Source organism: Periplaneta americana, chromosome 1, assembly GCF_040183065.1.
Source record: "Periplaneta americana isolate PAMFEO1 chromosome 1, P.americana_PAMFEO1_priV1, whole genome shotgun sequence".
Taxonomy (NCBI): domain Eukaryota; kingdom Metazoa; phylum Arthropoda; class Insecta; order Blattodea; family Blattidae; genus Periplaneta; species Periplaneta americana.
Window position 1 is genome coordinate 95033499 of NC_091117.1, and position 24906 is coordinate 95058404.

At 36.7% G+C, this 24906-nt stretch overlaps 2 protein-coding genes across 2 annotated transcripts in view; one reads left to right on the plus strand and one right to left on the minus strand.

Annotated features, from left to right (window-relative positions):
• LOC138698393 (calmodulin-like) overlaps positions 1–24906 on the plus strand; it is an 891422-nt gene that overhangs the window by 543457 nt on the left and 323059 nt on the right. The gene's annotated exons all lie outside the window — the stretch shown is intronic.
• Positions 1–24906, minus strand: part of LOC138698384 (troponin C-like) — a 98073-nt gene that overhangs the window by 30292 nt on the left and 42875 nt on the right. The window contains exon 3 of the mRNA XM_069824258.1: positions 3612–3755. Within this exon, the coding sequence (XP_069680359.1) occupies positions 3612–3755 (144 nt within the window). The remainder of the gene's footprint in view (positions 1–3611; positions 3756–24906) is intronic.

The window sequence follows — 24906 nt, forward strand, 5'->3', positions numbered from 1 at the left end:
AGGATGTTCGGTGGGAGGGAATGGATAATATTGAGGAGTGTTGTGATCATGTGTCTAGGTTATGATGGGTGGATAAATTTTGAAAACGAGACGCAAGATAGACAGGGGAGGAGAAATGCAATATGTGAAAGAGAAGGGAAGGACAGTGGATTTTCCTACGATCTTCTAGACAGAGCCAGGACAACATTTCGAGGGATGGTGTTACGTGATCAGCCCGACAATATTGCAGACGAAACGGACACACATATTATGAACACGTTGTAGTCTCTGCGCCGAAGTAACGCTTAGGTCAGTAAGCAGAATATCACAGTAATCGAAGTGGGGCATCACGAGTGTTTGCACTAACATTTTTTTCATGGAAAAGGGTAGAAAATTCTTCAATCGCCTAAACGAGTGGATTAATGAGAATACTTTTTTGCAGGTTTCTGCAACTTGAATGTTCCAATTTAAACTTTTATCCATATAAATACCTAGATTCTTTACTGATTCACTGAACGGAATTTCGGTGCCGTATATTTTAATCGGGGACAAATTTGGTATGGTAATAGTGCTTAACAAACGTGAATGGCCCACAATGATTGACTGTGAGTAAATTTTATGTGTATCTCTGCCAGATTGCTGCTATGTTTGATCGACCGAAGGTTAGGAAAAGTGGTATAGACTGCCAGTTAAACTCAGAAATTCTGAGTAGAGACACAGTAAAACCGGAGGGAGGAGGGACTGCCATTCTCGGAAGGGAATGGACCCCGTAAAGTGAACAGTAAAACACCAAGCAGCAAAGGAAGACATAATGAGAAACGTGATATGTTTCGTGATGGGAAAGTTGGAAAAGACGTGATGAACTGCGTTGGTGTCGACTTCTGTTGTGAATGGGGAGTGTTGCAGAAATAAACCTTAGGAACAATTTTCTACCGAACAACACAAATGTACAACGTATCCCAAAATTATTGTTCCTATTTAAATATGGTTTATTTGAAAATTTTGTAAACTGTAGGAATGCAGTTAATCTCAATAGACAGCTAATATATCCTAGTTCATAAAGTGTACGGGTCCACCGAGTTAGCTCTGTGACAGCGCGTCTGCCTCCAGACTAGCCAGCCCGTGTTTCGTTTTCCTGCGGAGTGAGATTTTTTCATGTAAAATTTATACTTCGGGACTAGGAGACGTGGCGGTGCACAACTTCTAATCACTAAATTGGTACTATTCGACAGGAGTAAGCTATGTCCCGGCACCGGGTTTCTCCTTCTCCCTTCCTCACCTTCATCATCATTCTCGTACATTCCTTAAGTTACATTTACATGGACACTCACCCTAGTACATCACATGACTCTTCACAGATACACATCATGTACAGCGTGGCCCGCCGAAGTGGTGTATAAATTGAATATGTGTCACAGTCCTGCCATCTATCCGCAATATTCGGAACCCGAATCATGCAAGTGAAGTGAGTAGGCATTAGATACACACACATAAAATGTGCGGCTACCAAATACGCATGTGCTGGTTATTGTTGCAAAATGTCATTGTTAGAAAATCGCGCCAATGAAACCTCAGATTATTTTCTGTGTCATGAATTTCACAGCTCATCAATCTTGTCAAAGGGCGGGAAAAATCATGCAACAAGGGAATACGTGCTCTTCCTAGATAGTTTTCGTTTGTGATATTAGCTCGTTCTAAGTTGAAGCCTTTTAGTTCTTTTCATATTATGAGGTTACTTCATTATATCCAGCTACTTATCTCACAAATTTAATCTCGGAAATTCATACATTTTCGCTTTTGTGTTATATATTTAGCGCCCAAGTTTCACATCCATATATAGACAATGGTGTGGCCATTTCCATGTAGAATTTTGATTGTATTTATGTTCTACATTCTTTTAAGGGTACGTTTTATAGTTCCTCACATGCACTGACATTTAAATCATTCATTCATAGTGTTCTGCGCAAGGCCAGGTCTTTCACTGCAAATCCAGCATTGTCCAGTTTTTCCTATTTTCTGCCTTCCTCATTGTCTCCTCATATGATCCGTATAGCTTAATATCGTCTATCATCTGATATCTTCTTCTGCCCCGAACTCTTCTTCCGTTCACCATTCCTTCCAGTGCATCCTTCATTAGGCAGTTTCTTCTCAACCAGTGACTCAGTCAATTCCTTTTCTTCTTTCTAATCAGTTTTAGCATCAGTTTTTCTTCATCCACTCTTTCCAACACAGCTTCGTTTCTTATTCTGTCTGTCCACTTCACACGCTCCATCCTCCTCTATATCCACATTTCAAATGCTCCTTCTAGTCGCTTATCTTCACTTCGTCGTAATGCCCATGTTTCTGCCGCATACAATGCTACACCACACAAAGCACTTCACTAGTCTCTTCCTTAGTTCTTTCTCCAGATATACGCAGAAGATGCTCCTTTTTTCTATTAAAAGCTTCCTTTGCCATTGCTATCCTCCTTTTGACTTTCTAGTAGCAGCTCATGTTACTGCTTATAGTACATCCCAAGTATTTGAAGCTGTCCACTTGCTCTACTGCCTCATTTAGAATTCGCTAGTTTACCTTCTTTACTTTGACATTGGTTTTTGTCTTCTTGGCATTTATCTTCATTCCATACTGCTCATAGCTGTCATTTAGCTCCAGTAGCATATTCCTTAGTATCATCCCCTCTTCTGCTATCAACGCCATATCATCTCCAAATGTCATACACTTTATTTTTTTTCTCGTACTATCAATCCTCCCATGTTCTGATAACAGTTCTTCACTAAATCCTCCAAGTAGATGTTATATATGGTTGTTTATTTTGTAGATAATCTTCATGATTATATAGGATATCACACCCCAGATATTTAAAATGGCTAACTTGCTCTATAATTTTCCTATTTATTGCTACTTTGTTTTATTGGGAGTCTACCCATAACGGCCATCGCTTTAAATATTTCATTGGATATATTTAAGTTACATCCAGACAGCGGATTTTCGGTCCCGATACTGAACGTTAGGTGTACGTCAATTGCAGGGAGGTCATTGAACATATTGCTACGCTGCCTCCATAAGGTAAAGGACGACGTGTAGGGATCGAAAATTCGCTGTCTGGTTATAGCTCTGTGCTGTATGACAATTGTGCTGATATTTGTAAGTTGTCTTCTGATTTTGCTAAAGTTAAATCAGCTTCACTATACAAGAAATTGATGCTTGTACTGACTGCCAGACCCAGTTTCAAATAAAATTATATAATGTGTAAGGGACAAAGTCGCAGTCTACAGAAAAGATTTGTAATTGATTATTTTACGACGTTTTATCAACTGCTAAAGTTATCTAGCGTCTGATAGAGATGAAGGTGATAATGCCAGTGAAAAGAATCCAGGTCGAAATTTACACAACATTTGCTCTTAATGGGTTTAGGGAAAACCCTGGAAAAAACCTCTACCAGGTAACTTGTCCAACCAGAATTTGAACCCGGACTCGCTTGTTTTACGGTCAAGCATGCTAACCGTTATTCCACAACGGTGAACTGTACCCAAAAGAATAGCTGCATTTTCGTAAACCTAATTATTGGATAACCAAGGAATAAAAGAGCATTATTAAACTGATATTTTGCATTTGAAACAGGATGGTGTTACCTTCTTTGTCTTCTGCCTCCAGCAGCGCCTCCAGTTCCAGATCATCGATGGCGAGACCCAAGGTGTTGAGGATGGTGCGGACTTTCTCATTCTCTATCTTCCCAGCCTTACTGGAGTCGAACATAGAGAAAGCCCGTCTGAGCACTGAAAAAATAATTAAGAGCAAAGTCTCAAAAGAGGAAGAACTAAGATTGTATTTTTGTACGTATTATTTTACTAACAATAAACAACAACAATTATAAACAACAACTTTGTTCACGTTTTCACTGTGCCTAAACGAGGCGCTCTACTGTAATAATAGGAAATTGAGGTTGCACATTACGTGCCGAATTCAATCACTTAGAAGTCTTAAACAGAATCTAATCAAACATAATTCAGTCTTCTTTATGACGTGATAATAATTTGAGGAAAATCCAATGTTTATCTTTCAACTTATTTTAAGAATTTGTGCGAAACATTAATTAATAAAAACTCTTCAGACTGTTTACATTCTTATTCTAGATGCTGTTTATGCAAGAGATAGCTACATATCGTATGTTGATAAGTAACAATTTTCAGTTGTGATGAAAGGATAGGAAAGACTAACATGTCATCACCGTATTTCGCAACCTCGGAATAGCCGTAGATATATTGTCCCCTACACAAACCACTTACTACAGTCTAAAATGCTCCAAAACATCTCCCACTTCACAGTTATTTTAAGAATGCATCTTATAGGAGAAATTATGACGCATTCTTGTCACTTATCAGTGTCACAAGGAGGCTGACACATCTAAGTTATGGCTCCAACTAGATCTAAAATATATTTTGTGCCCATAATTTACAGCCTTAAATCTGGATTTAAAATGTTTTTAGCTTATATTTCCCTCTGAGAAAGAAGCAGTAGCGTAATAAAATTACCCATAGTGTCACTTTATGAGTATGCATGCGTCTTAATGTTGAACCTTTTGTTGCATTCGAAATCGTATTATAAAAATATTCAAGCCACTTATAAATAATAGAAATTGGCAGAAATATAACGTAGCCTTTGCTAATAGATTTGTATTCTACGAGATTGTTCTACATTACTGTACGTTGCAGTTATAGATGAGTACTTTATCTTATTATTTCTCAACAAAAGAAGCCACAGTTTGACCCTGAACATATTCTGTAAGATTTATGGTGCAAAAACAACTGCTCTGCAGATTTTTTCTAAGTACTTTGATTATCCCAACTATTCTCTGTCCAATATTGCTCCCTAATAATTATATTAATTTATTGTCCCTTAGTCATCTCTGTACTTGCTTGATAAGGGATTTGAAATTATAAATTTCTCATCCAGTTGCACATATCTTTAAATAATACACAGTAGGAGATAATAGATGACGTGGCCCCAGGCCATCTATAGTTCGTTCCATAATGTCTGACAAGAGATGTAAACATTGCAGGCAGAGGAGGAGAGAGGTATAATTTGCTATTCAACCAATGTCAGAGGTCTTGCTGAAGCATTCTTCCTCCGCCCAACTTCAAGACAAGCGTGGAATGAGACCTCTTCCTCCTTTGCCGGCAATGTTTATTCCTCTATCAAACATTACGAAACGAAGTAGGCTATATGGCCCTCCTTTCCTACGCAACAAATCGAGTTTCATCGATATTGCTTGATGTATTTGAAATTAGTAACCGTGTGCTTTACTATGCCTCGTGCTGTATCATAATACTCATAACTAGGGCAAGGCATAGAGAGCTCTAAACGTTAAGATTGGCATGTACACAGCCAATGTTTTGATCCGTCGCAGGACACGTACAGGCTCCGCGAGTAGATAGCATGTACTTTGTACACAAAGGCCACCCTTACTTAGTAACCAAACTTTGAAGCGTACAGTTGTGAAGAAAATAGCAACGTACAAGTTATTTAATTTACTTTCACGTTAAATACATTACGATTACACCATTTCTACATTATACAAACATTATTAAAGTTACCAACATTGAGTGCACACTTTCTCTGTGTGATTTAAATTCTCAATTTAAGTCCCACAGCGTAAGTGTGCACTCAATGTTAGTTGCTTGACGGTTGTCAGGCCACTTTGAGGTCTGTGGATGTAGAGGGAAAAATTGGATCGGTGTCTGGTAGAATTCCCGGGTAGCTCAGTTGGTAGAGCGTTGGTAAGTTTAACCAAAGGTCCCGGGTTCGATACCCGGCCCCGGAACAATTTTTCCCTCGAAATTATTCAAAATTATTCAGAACATAGTTTCTTGATTTGTATAACTTATGTGAAGTCCAAAAGTGTTGTTCTGAACATTAAGTATGTGCCAGTTTCGATGGGCAGACTGTACTAATGCTCGTGCAATACCTGTATCCAGTGCCACACGCTCTATCTATACCAGGGCTGGGCACATTACGTGATTCTGAGAAATGAGCGCTGTGTGCTTTAAAGAGCGGGTCTTGCGAGCGCTGCGACGTATGCATACTGTACGTCATTCAGTGTCGTTGCAGTGGTGACTCTGCAGTATGATGGCGATCTTTGAAGACGGAGCTTCCGCTCATACACTAAGGCGGCCCGCTACTCTCAATGCTTTTAATGTATCATGGGAGGAGGAGTTCTTTTTCGTAGAGAGCAGTGGATTAGCAAAGTGTTTAATTTGTCATAAAACACGCCAACTGATTAAGAAGTTCAATAACCAACGGCATTATTCTTTAAAACATGCTACTGTATATGACAAATATGTTTGTAATGAACGCCATAAATTAATGCAACTTAAAGAAAATGTTTCTCAGGTACATTATATTAGAGTATATATTTGATATTTATATTGCATTATAAGTTATTATACATTTAGTAATATATAATTTTAAATTATACAAGTATTATGATATATCATAGTACAGTAGTTCAAAGTAGATGGATTTATTGAGCAATATTACACATACAAATTTTATATTATCATAATTTGTCTAAAACCCAATGCACGGGTCTTCTGACCGTACGTGCTTTGTACCCGAAACAAGTCCTCCTTCATAGGTTTCCCCCCCCCCACCTATGATTACATCCAACTACTCTCTAAAAGAACACAATATTAAAATGGAAATGGCACAATAAAACACATTATATAATATATCCTAACCTAAAAGATCTAAAAGTGTACAGTTGGGTGGATACTATTATCCCTTCCTCAGTTCGCGTCACATGCTTCAACAGCTGCAGTTCTAATCTTTCTCGCCTTCAAGAGGAACAGCCCTGTCTTCCGTTCCCATTCTCTATTCCCCATGAGGTCAAGACATGCAAGCGAGTTCCTATTCTGACTTAGCATCGAAGGTGGTAAATATTTTCTCCTTATATGTTCCAATTCGACACACAGTAATAAAATATGATTATAGGTATCCTTTTCTTTCCAAACGGACAAAGACGCTCCCCTTCTTCGTTGACAATTTTATTACCCTTCCATGCCCCCAATCTTAGCCACGCTAAATCTGCTCTGCTGTCTTTGTTACAAGAATTTATGTAGTCACACCTCCCCCAGTTAAGCATGAGATCTTATTGTAAATGTAGTGAGGGCTTTTCCGAACATTGGAGCTCATTACAGTTCATGATATATCATATATCATATCATATATATCATATCATGTCATGTCATCTCATATCATATCATATCATATCATATCATATATCATATCATATCATATCATATCATATCATATCATATCATATCATATCATATCGTATCGTATCGTATATCTCATATCTCATATCTCATATATCATATATCATATCTCATATCTCATATATCATATCATATATCATATATCATATATCATATCATATCATATCATATCATATCATATCATATCATATCATATCATATCATATCATATCATATCATATATATTATGTATTAACAGGATGACAATAATGAACTTAGTGAATCGGATATGAGAATTAGCTACAAAATTTGCCACGAAAATGCAAAGGAATTGAAAACATTCAACGAAGATGAATTCATCAATTAATTATATTGACAGATGAACTCTATCCACAGCAAGTAGGGGAAGTGGAAGCCATACGCCTGTTTCATAGAACCGTGGTGAGGAGATTGCAGTATGTGCGTATGGGTTATGTAAATAAGCCTAATGATTTGTGTGTGTGCATAGAGCGAAGTTTATTTCATTAAATTAATAAGAGTCTTATAAATTCTGTAATGTACAATGAGTTGATGTAATATCCTTATAAACTATTATGTACTGACAGACTGAATGACTAGAAAAACCATGACTCTTGTTATATTAATGCAGGGAAGGTAGCTGTAATGAGAGTCCGCCACTGCGTGAGCGTTCTGCTCTGGCTTGCCTAGCGGAGCGAGAGCAGCTCTGGCCGACTATTTGGAGCCGCTCTCATGCCCGGCCCTGATCTATACCAAGTCGCAATATATTAATTACAGTTCCCCGTGACTTGCCCTACTCATAACTGTAAAAACGCCGAACGAAAATCAGTGAGGAGCCCTCGAGGTTTCAGCGTAGACTTGTGTGAGATATTTGCGGTTTTGGCTCAAGAAAGAAATAATTTCGTTACAACCAATTTCGAAATGTCACCTCTGAGGTTCGATCGAATATACGTAATTGTACGCCAAAAAAGGAATCTGTTACTTGCTTGTGAATAAAACGAGGAAATAATCAACAATAAATTTATTTATGTGTAATAAAAAACAATTTAAACTTCTGGTGTAATATTATTTAGTTTTCTCAGATGCTTGATTTCTTAAATTTGCAGTAAAATTATTGAAATGGTGAGTACAGTCGTTGAAGAATTTGTGAATTCCTCTGAAAACGAATGAATTAAGGTACTGAGTATTATTGTATATATTTTTATACAATGTTAGGGCCCTTAACTTGCCGACGAGCGTACTCATATATCTCCCTAGTGCCGAGAATCGTAGAGTAGATTGTTCAAAATACACCATATAAGGTGGATCTACATTGAACTCGTAATGCATGGTGGTGAAATAGAAACTTTGAGGCGGAGCTAATATGACGATTCAGGACTAATTTGACATAAACAAATTCAACAAAGATACAGAAATACAATAAGAATAATTTCATCTAAATATATCATAGAGATTCCTAATTCTTCCATTTTTTTAAGCATTGTCCACGTATAACATTGGTTGTAATGATAGTTTAAGCACACTCACAAGGGAACCGTTCCAGGTCATGTAGCTTGAATTTAATGAAAATGCATATTTAAGCTAATTTTCGTTCGTTAAGAAGCGTGAGATAGTCGTTCCTTTCGCTTTTTCCTCGTTTACGAAATATAATGACTTGAAAATCGATGCTACTTACGCCGCTTCTTGCGCGCACTCTGATCCCCATTGTTCCGCGACAACGTATCAGAGTTCTCGCATTAATGCTCTACTCTATTTTTTTCTCTCAACTTACATTAATACAATACTCTTGCTGAAATACAAATTCAATTTGCATTTAAAATATGTATTAAATTTATGACTCACTTTAAATATGATAGTGTGTATTCGAAATGAAGTGGTAGGTGTAAAGAGCCAATAATAATAATAATAATAATAATAATAATAATAATAATAATAATAATAATCCGTGGCACTACAGGCGTGAAGGGCCTACACCGACCAGCCGGCTGCTGACCTTACGCCCACATGCCGAAGCAGAGGTGGACGATCATCCAACCAGAATGGAGGTATGGTGTGGTTAGCACGATGATCCCCCCAGCCGTTATAACTGGCTTTCACAACCGGATTTCGCTATCTATCGTAGCTCCCCAAGTGCATCACGATGCTAGGTGGGCACCGGTCCCATACACTGGCCGAAATTTCATGAGAAAATTTCTTCCCCCATGAAGATTCGAACCAGCGCGCATTCCGTAACGCGAATTCTATTCAGGATGCCTTAGACCACTACACCACGGCGCGGGACATAAAGAGCTATTGAACAGTATACATTTTTATATAGGCTGCTTTTTCACACTTTTCTGTAACACACACTGTTTCCAACATGCAACATTGTTGCAAGAGCGATATTAAACTTTCTCACGTAATTTCTCCGTCACATATCCACACCTCTGCCACGCGTATATTAGCATGTATTTGAGGACACAAGAAGGAAACTGGTGATTCACCTTAGAATGTAATGTCATTATGCAGTGGCGTATACTGGTTTAAGGGTCTGGGCTACCACTGACCCTATTATTACACAAAATATATTTTTAAAACCCTATAATAAAATTCCTTACCTATTTATATGTGAATTCCAGACGTCTTGATTGGGACGAAAATACTTTGATGAATTCGTCATTGAAATTACAGTTGGGCCGCTTGCGAAGTTTCTGTAGAAATGACTTTTCAATTGACATCAGTGCCAAGCCGGATAAAAGTTCTTGTGTATGAGTTGATCTACAGTAGGATTTTATTCTCTTCAACGCAGAAAATATTCTTTCTACCGATGCTGACGTAGCTGGTATTGTCACAATTAATGTTGCCAATTTAAGGACTTCAGGAATAACTTGGTTCAGCTGGTTTTCATGTATGGCAGATAATATTTCATGGATAGGTTTGTTCGAAAAATCAAAGACTTCTGCTGAATATATTACACTTAATTAATTTTTCAAACGTACTTGATCAAAGTGACTGTTATAGGACTGAAATAATTTGTTTAGTGCCTCTTTCGGGAAGTTTTCTCTATAAGCAGAAAATTTTTGAGAATCTAGAAGATGTGTCAACTGAAGCTTTCCATAATCAGAAAATCTGTCAGTAATTTCCATGTGCATACGATCTAGTATGCTGTAGTACAGCTGCCTGTATTTCAATTCATCATCTCCCTTTCTTCGCTTTAATGATGGTTCCATTGTATTGTCTGAAGAATTTTCATTTTCCATATTACTCCACATGGACGGAAACCCACTACGTCTGAACTCGGATATAGTATGTTTTAACTTTGATACCTCTTGCAAGCAGTATGCTATGTCTAGCCTTTTTGTCTGAAGAATATTGTAGAGCACATCTATATGTGCGAACACTCCAGCATAGACTTCAAGAAGAAATATATTCTGAAACTGTGTGAAAAAAATACAAATATCCTTGAGCCTGCACAATTACATCATCATCCCAGTTTTCTTCAGAATCATTACAAATGATATTTTCAAAGAAAGCAGTCAGTTGTTCTCTGTATTCCTTTACTGTATTTACAAGCCGAGATGTAAAATTCCATCTAGTTGGTGCTACTTTTGGGAGTTTCTTTTTCATAAATTCCTTGAGTTTTTCTGATCTTTTAGGAGATATGAGAAAAATGCAACTAAACCCGACAGTGTTTTGAAAAAAATGCGGCATTCTGGAATGGATAAAGTAGTTTGTTGCAAAACTAAATTGAGAACATGGCTGTAACAATGGACAAATAGTGCTTGAGGATACTTTTCTTGAACTTTTGTTTTTAAGCCATTAATATTTCCCGCCATAACTGAAGCACCATCGTATGTCTGTGCAATTAACTTATTGCCGACATTGTATTCTGCTATAACACCTTCCACATGCTGAAACAAAGCAGCAGCAGTTTTGTCCGAACTGACATTTGTGAATCCTATAAACCGTTCTTGAACATTGGCAGTACTGTCGACGTATCTTAAAATAGTGGACAATTGACTCTGATTAGAGCAGTCACTTGTTTCATCAACAACAGTGGCCACAAAAGGTGCTTCTTCTATTTCAGATTTTATGTTCTTTATCATAACCCCACTTATAGCAAATATTAAGTCATTCTGAATTGCGGGAGAAGTACCACGGAATACTGTTGAACTCTCAAGATGATTGGCCAGTAAATGGTCAAATTCACTTAAGGAACTTAAATATTCATTATAATTTCCTCTATTGTCTGATTCCACACTCTCATTATGACCCCGAAAAGCCAATTCTTGTTTTCCTAGAAAGCAGACTGCGTTAATAAGACGCAGTAAAATCTCCCGATTTTTTTTTCACAAGAGCATTGTGTTGGTTGATGTGTAGAACTTTTTGCTTATCTAGCTGTAAATCAATTCTTGTCTTCCCAAAGTTTGCAAAGTTCATGCTACTATAAATATGAGCTTTTGATTTGTCGTGTTTTAGGACTGCCGTTCGAAGGGAGTTCATATTAGAAAACCCCTCTTTTGACCACACATTAGTTTCGCGGCTAAATAACAAACATGGCCAGCAAAATAGTTTAGACAGTTTAGAACTATCACACAACCAATTCCACTTACCATATGATGTTGAATTGAAATGGCGTGTGTACTCACGCTGTTTTTCGTTTACGTCCATGGACAAATTTAACTCAGGAGTTGGTCTTTCCATTTTCACAATTTCAACTTTCTCGTTGTATGTACGACGGTTAAAAGGCACTTTTAATAAACCTTCTATTACACAGTCATTTTCAACACAAACCTCTCCAGAAACTTGTTCTGCCATATTTTTCACAATATCACTTAATTGGGAAATTAAAAACTTAATAATTCACAATTAATATAACTCTTAGACACTCGAACGAATCACAAATTTAAAATACTGCACTGCAAGAACACAATCACATTAATGAGCTAGCGTACTAAGCATATTGTTGCTTCGCGCCTTCCAAGAAACCGATCACGAGAGCGGCAACTCACCCTCCTACAGTGCACGATGGAAACAGGAGGGAGTGGGGGACGGGCAGTTGTGCGACGTGAGCGGAACGGTCACAGGCTACCCTTCGCGGCAGCAGTTTCTCCAGTGATGCCGCCTTGACAACTTGTTTCTTTTCGAGAGCAGAGAGCGCATATAAATCTAACAATTACTTTAATTTTAATTACTGTGGTAAAACTAATGCGGTAATACAAAATTATTACATTATGTTATATTATAAACTTTTTCTTTTGTAATTTCCTTGGGCTACTGCCGGTAGCCCCGGTAGTCCGCAAAATACGCCCCTGTCATTATGAAGCCCCTATCGTGGAATGTGTCTGGAAGGTTTTTACAGATAATTTTATGTCTGAAATACTCTTCTAGCATTCTATTTGTAATTTTATATTGGCTAAAAGAATATACATCCAAGATTGCACAAATATTGTAGTTTTTTGGAGAGATAATTTGTGTTTCAATTGTCTTACTATGTAAAGCATTGTTTATTTCTTCATCAGTAAATATAGTGTCATCTATCTGACCACTCCAGGAATCCAGAAGTAGTAGTGTGTCTTTCTTAACATCCGGGAGAAATACATCTCTTAACCATAACCTCGAGTGATTTTTGTCAGTTTACCTGAACTACGTGTATCGACCACGACATTAAATGGCTTATCGTTGTCTACACGTTGTTTCACTTTAGGTCCAAATTCCCTTTCGGTTCTTGAAAGCATATTTACGGTCGTGTTCCTAGACTTTCAGCAGCATTACCTATGAATTTGGACTGTATACGAATGAGTGACAGATGCCATGGATTGCACTACTACTGCATTAATGGCAGTTAAGAGAAAAAAAACGACGAGAGCATTAATGCGAGAAAGGTGTCGCGAAACTATGAGGATTCGAGTGCGCGCAAGAAGCGGCATAAGTAACAACAATTTTCAAGTCGATGTATTTCGTAAATGAGGAAAAAGCGAAATGAACGACTATCACCACGTTTCTTTAAGAACAAAAATTAGCTTAAATATGCATTTTCATTAAATTCAAGCAGCACGACCTGGAATGGTTCCCTTGTCAGTAATCCGGCACACTCGCTAATACGGCACTCTTCTGTGCAAGAAATGGCCGGATTAGCAAGAGACTACTGTATGTAAATTATTATAACGGTTAAGCACGTCTTATTGCCCTTGTAATAAAAATTGCACGTAGAACGGCATTTAAACACCTGCAATTAAATATTATTAGAGATGGGTTTAGATATGCAGTGTGCAAACTACGTGAAGAACCATGGCCTTTCCAGTTATGTACTGTAATTAGATTCTAAATTGGCCAAATGCTTTGGAAATTATAGGTAATTCTACATAATTATCTAAATAAAAATGCTTGCAACTTGTTGACAATAATAGCTTGAGTATTACATCATCCTAATTGGAGATAGTATCATGGCTGTCCTTGAGACATTATTTTTTTAAATAAACGTAGAAACATAAACATAATGATATTCATATCAATATATAGCATACTGAAGCCATTGCTTCCGCTGATAATTTTTAAATCTGTTATTTGACAATTGTGTAATAACTGCATCGTTATATAGGTTGATGAAATTGACAATATCGAGATGGGTTTGAGGAATGACCATGAGATGACCTGACATTCTCCTTTGAGTAGTCGCAGCCCCAGAATACCAGGTTCGCTCGCTACATTTTTGCCAAGCCTTCATTGATTATTATACCGTCTGTGATTTAAAATCATTTTTGATGGCCATTAAAGAAGGTTAGACTGATAAAGTTGCGTAAATAATTCTGTGTTACTGTTCATATGGCTGCGAGCTTTCAATAATTTTATTATTCTCAAAGAAGTATTCGCTGACTATATAATACTATCCCCAAAAATTCCTGTCGGGCGCCAAACTTTGGCGGCCATTACTCATTTACTTCCTGTAACGCTTGACCTAGTTAGCGAAAGGATAAACTTTTTGCAGGTGCCATCACAGAAGTTCGACCTGTACTCCTGAGTTCAGCAATAAGAAAAATTGAAGTTAGGTTCTTTCTAATGTTATATATGCACAATTCTGGGGGAAAAAAAAGAGCTAAATTCCTTCGAAGTTAAACAGAGAAACACGTACTTGAATATCACAGAATGACGTCCTGAACTTCTTTCACTCAATGGTTGGCAAGAAAATCCATTTGTCTACGTCACCAAACAAGAATGCAGTAGAATAATTTCACGAATTATGATTCACATTCTGTGTTACAACATGACATCAAATCAGAAACTTTGTATCCGAAATAAACCAAATATATTCCCTTATAGACCACAAAAAGCCCATGAAGTGGTGGGATATTAAGATTCCCGCTTTACTGGACAATCGACACTGTCATAGGGATGACATTCGAACGTGCTGCCAGCCTTCTCCCCAAGGAAACACCTCTGGTACTTATTTATGTTAGAAGCTAAGTGCACCCCAGGGATATAGTGCAGCCGAGACGATTAGATCAAGGGAGAAAGTTCGTAATCCCATAGGGAATCGAATCCGTGGTTTTACGGCTTAAAAGCCTAAAAGCGCAAAGCCTTAACCTCAACGCTACCGCGTTGCCCCAACCGTATTACAGTCTTTTTAATTCTGATGCCAATAATACACGTATCCCTACTTATAAACTTATTGTTTCATTGGTAGAACTTGGGAGCAACTTTATAACGATGTAGCCTATAGTATTGTATTAGGGAAAATACGGAAATTTTACCTAAAGCAAGTAAAGCGATAGGTTTGGAAATAAATCCCCCCCCCAAAAAAAACAAAATATATGATTGCCTCGCGACTATAATATTGTACGAATTGGAAATATAAAAAATTGGACATCTATCCTTCGAAGAATTGGAAAAATTCAAATATGTTGGAGCAACAGTAACAAATATAAATGACACTCGGGAGGAAGTTAAACGCAGAATAAATATGGAAAATGCCTGTTATTCGGTTGAGAAGTTTTTGTCATCTAGTCTCCTGTCAAAAAATTTGAAACTTTGATTTTATAAGAAAATTATAGGCTATTACGGATTGTTCTGTATGGTTATAAAACTTTGACTCTCACTTTGAGAGAGGAACAGAGATTAAGTGTGTTTAAGAATAAGGTTCTTAGGAAAATATTTGGGGCTAAGAGGGATGAATTTATAGAAGAATGGAGAAAGGTACACAACGCAGAACTGCACGCATTGTATTCTTCACCTGACATAATTAGAAACATCAAATCCAGACGTTTGAGATGGGCAGGGCATGTAGTACGTATGGGCGAATCCAGAAATACATATAGAGTGTTAGTTGGGAGGCCGGAGGGAAAAAGATCTTTGAGGAGACCGAGACGTAGTTGGGAGGATAATATTAAAATGGATTTGAGGGAGGTAGGATATGATGATAGAGGCTGGATTAATCTTGCAGAGGATAGGGATCGGTAGCGGGCTTATGCGAGGGCGGCAATGAACTTCCGTGTTCCTTAAAAGCCATAAGTAATTATTATATTATATTATATTATATTATATTATATTATATTATATTATATTATATTATATTATATTACATTATACACTGCTCAAAACAATTAGAGGAACACTATGATTTATTTAAATATTTTTATATTGAATAAAGATACGGACATGAAATTAATAAAGTATATAGGCCCTAATTTATGATTATTTATGGCCACATTTATCTCCATGTCAATAAAAACAAATGAATAGTGTTAACAAACAACTTTTTAAAACATTGCACATAAAAGAAATTTAATCTTGTCCTTACTTATCAAACTTAAACACCCATTATAAAGGTACAGTATCGTGTATGGCCTCCATGACATTCGATGACAGCTTGATACCTTCGAGGCACGCTCCATATGAGTTTCTATATTTCCTCTTGGGGGATATTCTCCCATTCCTCCTTTAGAGCATCTCCAAGTTCCTGCAGGATTTGTGGAGTTTGATGTCGGTTCCTGACTTTCCCATCCAGAACATCCCACAAGTGTTCAGTAGCGTTGAGATCCGGGCTGATCGCTGGCCACTCCATTACCTCAATTTCATTCTCTCTTAGGAAATCCCTGGTGACAGCCGCAAAATGTGACCGGGCATTATCCTGAACAAACAGAAATCGAGGCCCTATTCCAATAACAGCAGATACTAGATGCTCTTCTAGAACGTCCTCGATATACCGGACAGTATTCAGTCGCTAGGGAACAATTACGAGGTCCGTATGAGTGTTGTACATAATTCCGGCCCACACCATTATGGAACCTCCACCGAATCTATCAATTTCCTGTACATCTCCTACAGAAAATCTTTCCCGTAGCCGTCCCCACACCCTTAAACGACCATCACAAAATGTAAGACGATACCTGGATTCGTCCGAGAAGAGCACAGACTGCCACTGGTTCGGGTTCCAATCCGCATGGTTTTCAGCAAACGTGAGTCTTGCTGCCTTATACTCATTTGTCAAACGCTGTTTTCAACAGGTCTTTTTGGACGAATATTCTCTTTCCTTAATCTGTTCCTTACCGTTTGGTATGAAACCCGGATTCCGGAAGCCATATAGAGGTCATTCTGCAGGTCTCTTGCAATTTTTCTACTCTGTCGAAGAACAGATAGGACAATGTATCTGTCGTTCTGGGGGGCTTGTTTTACATTTACGGCCCTGGCCAGGTCTTCTACAATACTGACCTGTCTCTCTATGCCTGTTGCGTAACCTGGACACCACGGAAGGAGAAACCTCAAGCTCTCTAGCCACTTGTCTGAGTGGTTGACCTTGTCGTAAAGAAGTAGTGCATGATACACTTAAAACGCATTAAAATGCCTCAGTTTGTCAGAGACTTTAATAAACAAGACAATAATCAGCATTCGTCACTATAACAATGTCAGAAAGTTTACCAAATTAGAAGTTGTCAGTGCCTGCCGAAATCAAAGATTTCTCCATATTTGTTATTTCAAGTGATACTCTATATTTAGGCCATGGATTTTTAAAATTTGTATCCATAGATTAAATTAATGTTTCAATTTACATCTTGTCCAATTTTCAGCATCACAGCTTCAAAAAACACTAACTTATTCAATTTATTACAAGTGTTCCTCTAATTATTTTGAGCAGTGTGTTATATTATATTATATTGTGTTATTAAGTTATTTTATGTTATGTTACGTTACGTTACTTTACGTAACGTAAAGGCCCATTCACAATGAAAATTAAACATAAACGTGATATAAACACAGAAGTTTGCGGTCGAGTTACCAAACGGGGTTATTCACAATGATTCAAATAAACACTGACAATAACATTACCGTTAGACATTATGCTTATGTGACCTGGAAACAACACACAATCGTACAGCGCTGAAATATACTACAGAATATGACAAAATGACGTCGTTGTTATGTTTCCATAGTTACGGTATCAAGTATCTTTGAGATTATGTTTAATTTGTTCCTGTCGTGAATGATGGTATGACTTTTCGATTTTGCGGTAATGCTCACGTTTTTAAGTGAACGCTTACCTTAAGTTTAATTTTCATTGTGAATAAACCCTTATGTTACGTTACATTACATTACACTGTGTTCCAAAAGTCACGGTGGAGTTTCAGAGGATTAAATTTTTTGTACGAATAGAGGTGGAAAATGTAATATTGGTGCCAGATAAAACTAATACAACTCTCAAAGTTTTCCTTCCGTCTGTATGTTTTAGACACTGAAGGAAACAAAAGACGGCAACAATCTAACAGATGCAATAATTTCCATTGTTACAATTAATTATACAAGATGGAGTTCCTAAGAAAAGTGCAATGTGTTTTGTGGCTGGCAAAATTTGAATCTGTAACTCGTGTACGATGTGAATTTCGTCACATATTTAACGAAGAACCACCACACGAGAATGACATTCGTCGTTGGGATAGACAGATAAAAGTGACTGGAAGCCTATTGGACAAAAAGCATACTGGAAGACCATCGGCAAATGATGAAACGGTAGGAGCCATCTGAAGAGCATTTTGTTGAGAGTCCAAAGCAATCAGTTCGTAAATGTGCTCGACAAGTAGAACTTCCGAACACAACAGTTCATAGAGCACACTCATACCTTTTTTGTGGTAATTGTAACAATTGAAGTTTACAAGGAGTCAAATGGAGACGTTTTATTAAAGCTCTTCGTTAATACGTTGTATTAGATTGGGTCTTAACGGGAGAGTACACAGCGACACTGCTCTACTGGCTGTCTTAACACGGAAACTAAATAATTATTAATGTAGAAAAGTTATTTCCGGCACCGGGAATTGAACCCAGGACTCTCAGCTTGACGCGCTGAGTGCTCTTACCATCTGAGCTATTCTAAGACTCTATACACAGTGCCGGCCGAAATCTCCTCCTTTGTATCGTCAATGGCCTACTACCTGCAGTTTGGACTTAGCCTATATACTATGTCATATATTGCAGGAGCGCATATTTTAATGCCTTTATGGGCATTTCAACAATAGTTCTAGAGAATTGTTATTACTGATATATACACATATATATATATATATATATATATATATGTGTGTATATATATATATGTGTATATATATTGTTATTAGAGGAACTTGTGATCCTCTGTTGAACATTATGAGATGACATATATGTCTAAAATGCAGGTAGTAGGGAATTGATGACACAAAGGAGGAGAGTTCGGTCGGCACTATAGATCGGGTCTCGGCATAGCTCAGATGATAAGAGCATTTAGCGAACCAAGCTGAGAGTTCTGGGTTCGATTCCCGGTCCCGGAACGAATTTTTCTCCAGTAATAAGTATCTACATGATTACTACACAAAATATTGATTACGCAATATTCAATAGAGGACGACGAGGTGCTCTAGTAAGAATATATTATTTATATGGAAACTAGGTGTTTGAGATCTAGTGTCGGACATTTTACTCTCCCATTAAGACCCAGCCTTATATATCATGTCTTGTCGTGTCATGTTATGTCATATTAAATTATATTTTCATTTTTTTACGTATAGGCCTATAAAATAACGTACACATCAATAGCGGGTATTATTTCACACATAACTTACAGCAGAATGATATTTCTTGAACACATAATTTCTCATTAGGCCTATTAGAAATTCTTCCGGCACATATTGCAGTTATGCCAACAGACTCGATAACTTCGTGATATTGATATTTGTCTTATTCAGTTCGAGTTAGAGATAATTGGAAATGTATCACTTCACTATAAATTTGCATATCCCATTCAATTACAACAGATAGCGGATCATAGCTGACCTTTTAAGTAAACTGTCATAGCCTGTCATTGCAAATCCAAACCAAACACTGTCGATAACTTGGACGAATCGGGGAAGTATAGATACAGTTTTTTATGTCTGTGAGTGGTATTGGCGAATTGGAATGATGGAAATCTATCAGCGAGGTTAGGGATATGTGTCTTGCTGCGAATGTATTGCCTCCATGGTTTCCACATTTCAACATTTCAGTTGGAGAATCCTGTTAGTATCGACGTATTGAAATGTGGTAATTTCAGGGTAATAAAAGCATCGAAGAACTTATATGAACAAGCAGGGGAAGCCATTTTCAATACCGAATGATATCCCCCTCACCAAGCCCGAGCAATCCCCTGTGCTAACCGCAGACAACCGGCACAGATTACAGCACGCGAATGGTCGTCAATGGAGTGGCTTTCTGCCGTCCATGTTTGACACGCCTGTCTCTTTTAATATTTTTATACTGTACGCACAATCGAAAATTCTGTATTGAAAATAGCGGCTCATAGACAGAAGAGGGAGGTAACCACGCTCATTCTGCTTGCATTGTTATACATAAAATGCAGGGCGTTTTAAATTACTGCCCAGCGCATTGCGAACTGACTGGAATCTGATACTGCTGCACTAAATGCGACTACCTTCCAGTAAAAAGAAATACTCAGAAAACGATGTTTAAGTGGGTATTTGATCACAAACGAGAAAATTCAACTAGATATTCATTCGAGCGTACGGTTCCTAACTTTGTGTCAGTAAATTCCAGAACAACTGATAAAAGGCATAGGAAAATAATTTTTTTTTCAGCCGAAAACAACAATTTAAGAAAAATTTGCTTAATTTTTGTGGAAAAATAATATATTTGAGTAAATTATATTGCATCACAATTAGCTGATATGATAATTTCAGTTTAATATGTTGACTATTTAGCCTACATGCTAATCACATTTCAAATAATAAGTCAACATACATATTGATTACACAACTTTTAACACTGTATCACTTCTGAATATGTATGATAAGTACTTTCTTGTGTTAAATTTTAACGTACCTTTTTAACATGTTTCGACCACACAGGCGTATACAAACTCATATGTAACACCTGCAACAACTTCTACATAAGACAGACAGGCAGATAATTTCAAACACGTTACAAAGAACACATCACAGCCATAACAAAATTACAAAACACCTCCACATATGCAGAACGCATCACAAATGCCAACCACACCTACAGAGACATCAACACAGACATGGAAATACTGCACATCCAACCAAAAAAGCCAGAAACTCAACACACTAGAACAGTATGAAATAATATACAGATACACGAAAACACACCCCAACGATATTCTCAACACATAAGTCAATTTTAAAACACATACACTCTTTGACTCTACACTACGAACGCACCTACACAGGAAACAAGAGGCGCGAAGACCAACAACGACCAATTCCGAAGATGACCGAAAATAGGTCGAAACATGTTAACAAGGTACGTTGAAATTTAACACTAGAAAGTACTTATCATACATATTCCGAAGTAATAAGTCAAACTAATGTAACCTATTCACTTATTTGTCACAGTTGGGAAAGGGAAGTACTGATTGACATATACATCAATATTTGGTTTTGATAACTTTTAGACAACATTGGCACTATACTTCGCTCCATAATATCTGACAGGAGATGTAAAAGTTGCTGGCAGAGGAGGAGAGAAATATAATTGCTATTCAACCAATGACAGAGATCTCATTCCACGCTTGTTTTGAAGTTGGGCGGTCTGAAGCGTTCTACTTCAGCCCAACTTCAAGACAGGCATGGAATGAGACTTCTGCCATTGGTTGAATAGCAACCATACTTCTCTCTTCCTCTACCGACAATGTTTACATCTCCTGTCAGACATTATGGGACGAAGTATTGTGCTGACAGTCATCGCAGTTTAATTTTTTAACATGTAGGTCTATTTGTCTTGAAATTTGGCTCTCTCTCTCTCTCTCTCTCTATCAGATCTAGTCTGCTCTTAACATTATTTTCATATGAGAATCTTAATTACCATCATAGGCAAGATGCATACAACTGATTTTTTTCGATCATAATTAAATGTCTAAGTTTGTTTACTTTTTACAAATATCTTGCCTTGTTACTTTACTGATAATGAAACGGTGACTGTGAGTGTATTTTCAGCGTGTTCTCGACTATTGCAACAGATGGCAGACACGGACCATGAGTGTCTGTTCAGCGTGTTTCCGACTAAATAGTGCAACAGATGACAGGCACAGAATACTTTTTCGTCCATGCTTGTTGATTTTTTGCAGGGCTTTGATTTACAGATTTTAACCTCAAAGTCACACACATTAAAACACAGGAAATGAACTAAATTTATTAAAATAGTAGTAATAATAATATATTATATTATTATATTATATTATATTATATTATATTATATTATATTATATTATATTATATTATATTATATTATATTATATTATATTATATTATATATTGTCAAACCTCCCATTTCGGATTGTTGCTTTCGAGGCTTGCGAGTTGTTGCGTGTATATATTAATCAATATCGCATATGCTTAGTTGGAAATCGATAGTTGGGAAGTTGAAATATAAGAAAATTACTTATGGATGGTGAGCATGGTTTCCAATGTTCAATTATAAACTGAACTAAATATCGAATAAGACAGCAGAGATCTTAAAGATTAGAGTTTGTGTTTGTAGCAATGTATAGCTCGCGCAAAGAAAAATTACCGAAAAGCAATTGTGGTGTTGCTGTCTGTTTTGACGTGTGTATGCAGGTACGCCGAGAGGGCGAGAGAGCAGGCCGATGGAAGTACTGTCTCTTCTAAGAAGATGAACAAATGAGGACATCGCTGTGGAAATAAAGAACGTAGCAAGAGAAATATTCGAAGCTAATTAAACGCGCAACATACGTTTACGAATGAAATAATAATACCGTGCGATACAAGACACGTATTCGCATGCAATGGGGTTACAAACTAAAGTCGTAATGTAACTATCACAACGCAAGACTGATTCTATTCATATCGTTTCTCTTCCGACTGTAGGCTATTCTTGAATATCATTCAAGCTATCTCGTAACCTTTCCTGTCGTCCGCTCTTCCTTATCGCAGTGTTTCATTCGCATTTCTTCCGTCGGTATTCCCTGCTTGCGAGACCTATAGTAGTTTTCTTTCATACCGGTTGAGTGGAAGAGAAGAGCCAATAGTCTTAACCCTGTCAGTCAGAATAAGATATTATGAAAAGGCCAAGAATGAGTAGGCTATACTTTACAGAAGCTTAAGCTTCCCAATCTGCTCAGTCAATTTAAGAGAGCAGTGTATTACGTGTGATAACATATTATATATAATATATTATTATACGTATGATAATACTGTACGTGATTGAAACAATTTTAGTTTTATCCTTTAAATGTGCAGAAATTTCATCCGAACAAATGTAACTTTTCTTTCTGCAAAGGAATTTTAAAATGTTACATCTGTTCGGATGAAATAATTTCTCCACATTTAATGGATAAAACTAAAACTCTTTTAATCACTTATTATCATAATACACTGCTCTCTTAAATTGATTCAGCATATTGGAAATTAAATCAATGGCTTTCCAAAACACACTATGAAGTGTTTTTGGTATTAGCACAGTATTATGTGTGTTAAGTGTAAAATGTGGCTAATTATATCCAATTGTATTACAAAAAGTGGTTAGCTCCATTATTTGTTCATATTTTACCCCCTAAATTGTTGATTGTAATAATTGTGTGAGTGATGAAATGAAACTCCTGGATACCTAGAATATACTCTGGAAAAGAAAAGAAGGTCAGTTAAAGTTATTTCAATTTTTATAATGTTTTTTTTTTTCACAACTTCGTAAAAATGGAGCTACTTTAGCATATCTACTCGTGTACAAAATCACTGCTATAAATTTGTTCACTGTCCATGTTCTGAGCCAAATATTTAGGCTGTTTTGTCATATTGTTTCCTTGAATTATATTGAATATTTTCTGGAATTAATTTTACAAGAGTTTATGTTAATAATGACGTTAATTTTACTATAATAATTTATCTATCTATTTTTTTAAATACGTATCTTGTCTAAATTTGATGTTAAAGTATTGAAATACTTTTTCCTTTAAGTAATGTTATAATTCTTTAGCACCGTCCGCATACAGCTAAATTTCAATTCTAGGACCAATGAATAAGTAAATCATATAATCCTAAAGAGTTTTCCAGGAAAATAAATACCGTTGAAAATTAATGATGTGCAATCGACTTCCAACAACGAGTTACAGCATTCAATGCATGCGGTGCAAACGCACACGAATGTCCACCTCTGATTTAAGACATATAATAACACAACAAAAACAGAACAAGTACTGGCAGAAGATGTACTGTTTTTCAGTTGTCTTAAAAAAAAAACAGTATACACTCCAGAAAATGTTCTCCTTCTTGACAGAATTTGTAAGTACATCTGCGAAACATGGAATGTAGGTGATATAAATATAAACAGTATTTCATATTGCATTCCTGATTACTGGAATAATTAAGTTAACTCCTTTTTACGTAATCAGTTTTATACCATGTAGTAGAAGTTATATTATCAGCATAGTTTATTATTTGTCGTTTCAACTTAAACTCAGGTAATAAATTTCTCTCATAATGTTACTGTCTAATTACTTTAACACATTTAAGCAGTAAATGTGTGAGTCATCTCCTTTTCCGTTTTGTCACTAATGAAAGTAGAAAGGTTATTCAGATGTTACTAAAACGTAATTTTTGAAGTCACATTAAATTAATTTTCTTATTTTACAGTTTTCTTTGGCAGCTAATGTTACGTAATTTAGTTTTCCTTAGCCAGTATGTCAATTTCAAGGAGAGGTCTCGATACGATGATGTGGAACGTTCCTTGTTTGATGCAAAGTCAACTGTTCTGCTTACCCTACATGTTACGGACTTGCCACCAAATGTCGGTTATTTTGGTTATAAAATAAAAAAAATAATTTTGGCATAAAATTATTTATTTAGATAAAGTTATTACTTATTACCTATTACTTATCAGAAATAATTTTGCAGAAACATTTAAAACATTGTTTTTCTTTCATTACTTGGAGGTTTAGTGAAGAACTGTTTTCAGAACATAAGAGGAGTGATAGTAGGAGGACGAAGAATAAAGTGCATAAGATTTGCTGATGATAATGGCGTTGTTAGCAGAAGAGAAGATGATACTAAGGGATATGCTACTGGAGCTAAATGACAGCTGTGAGCAGTATGAAATGAAGATGAATGCAAACAAGACGAAGATCATGATCATGGGAAGACAAATAAAGAAGGTAAACTTTCAAATTCCAAATGAGGCAGTAGAGCAA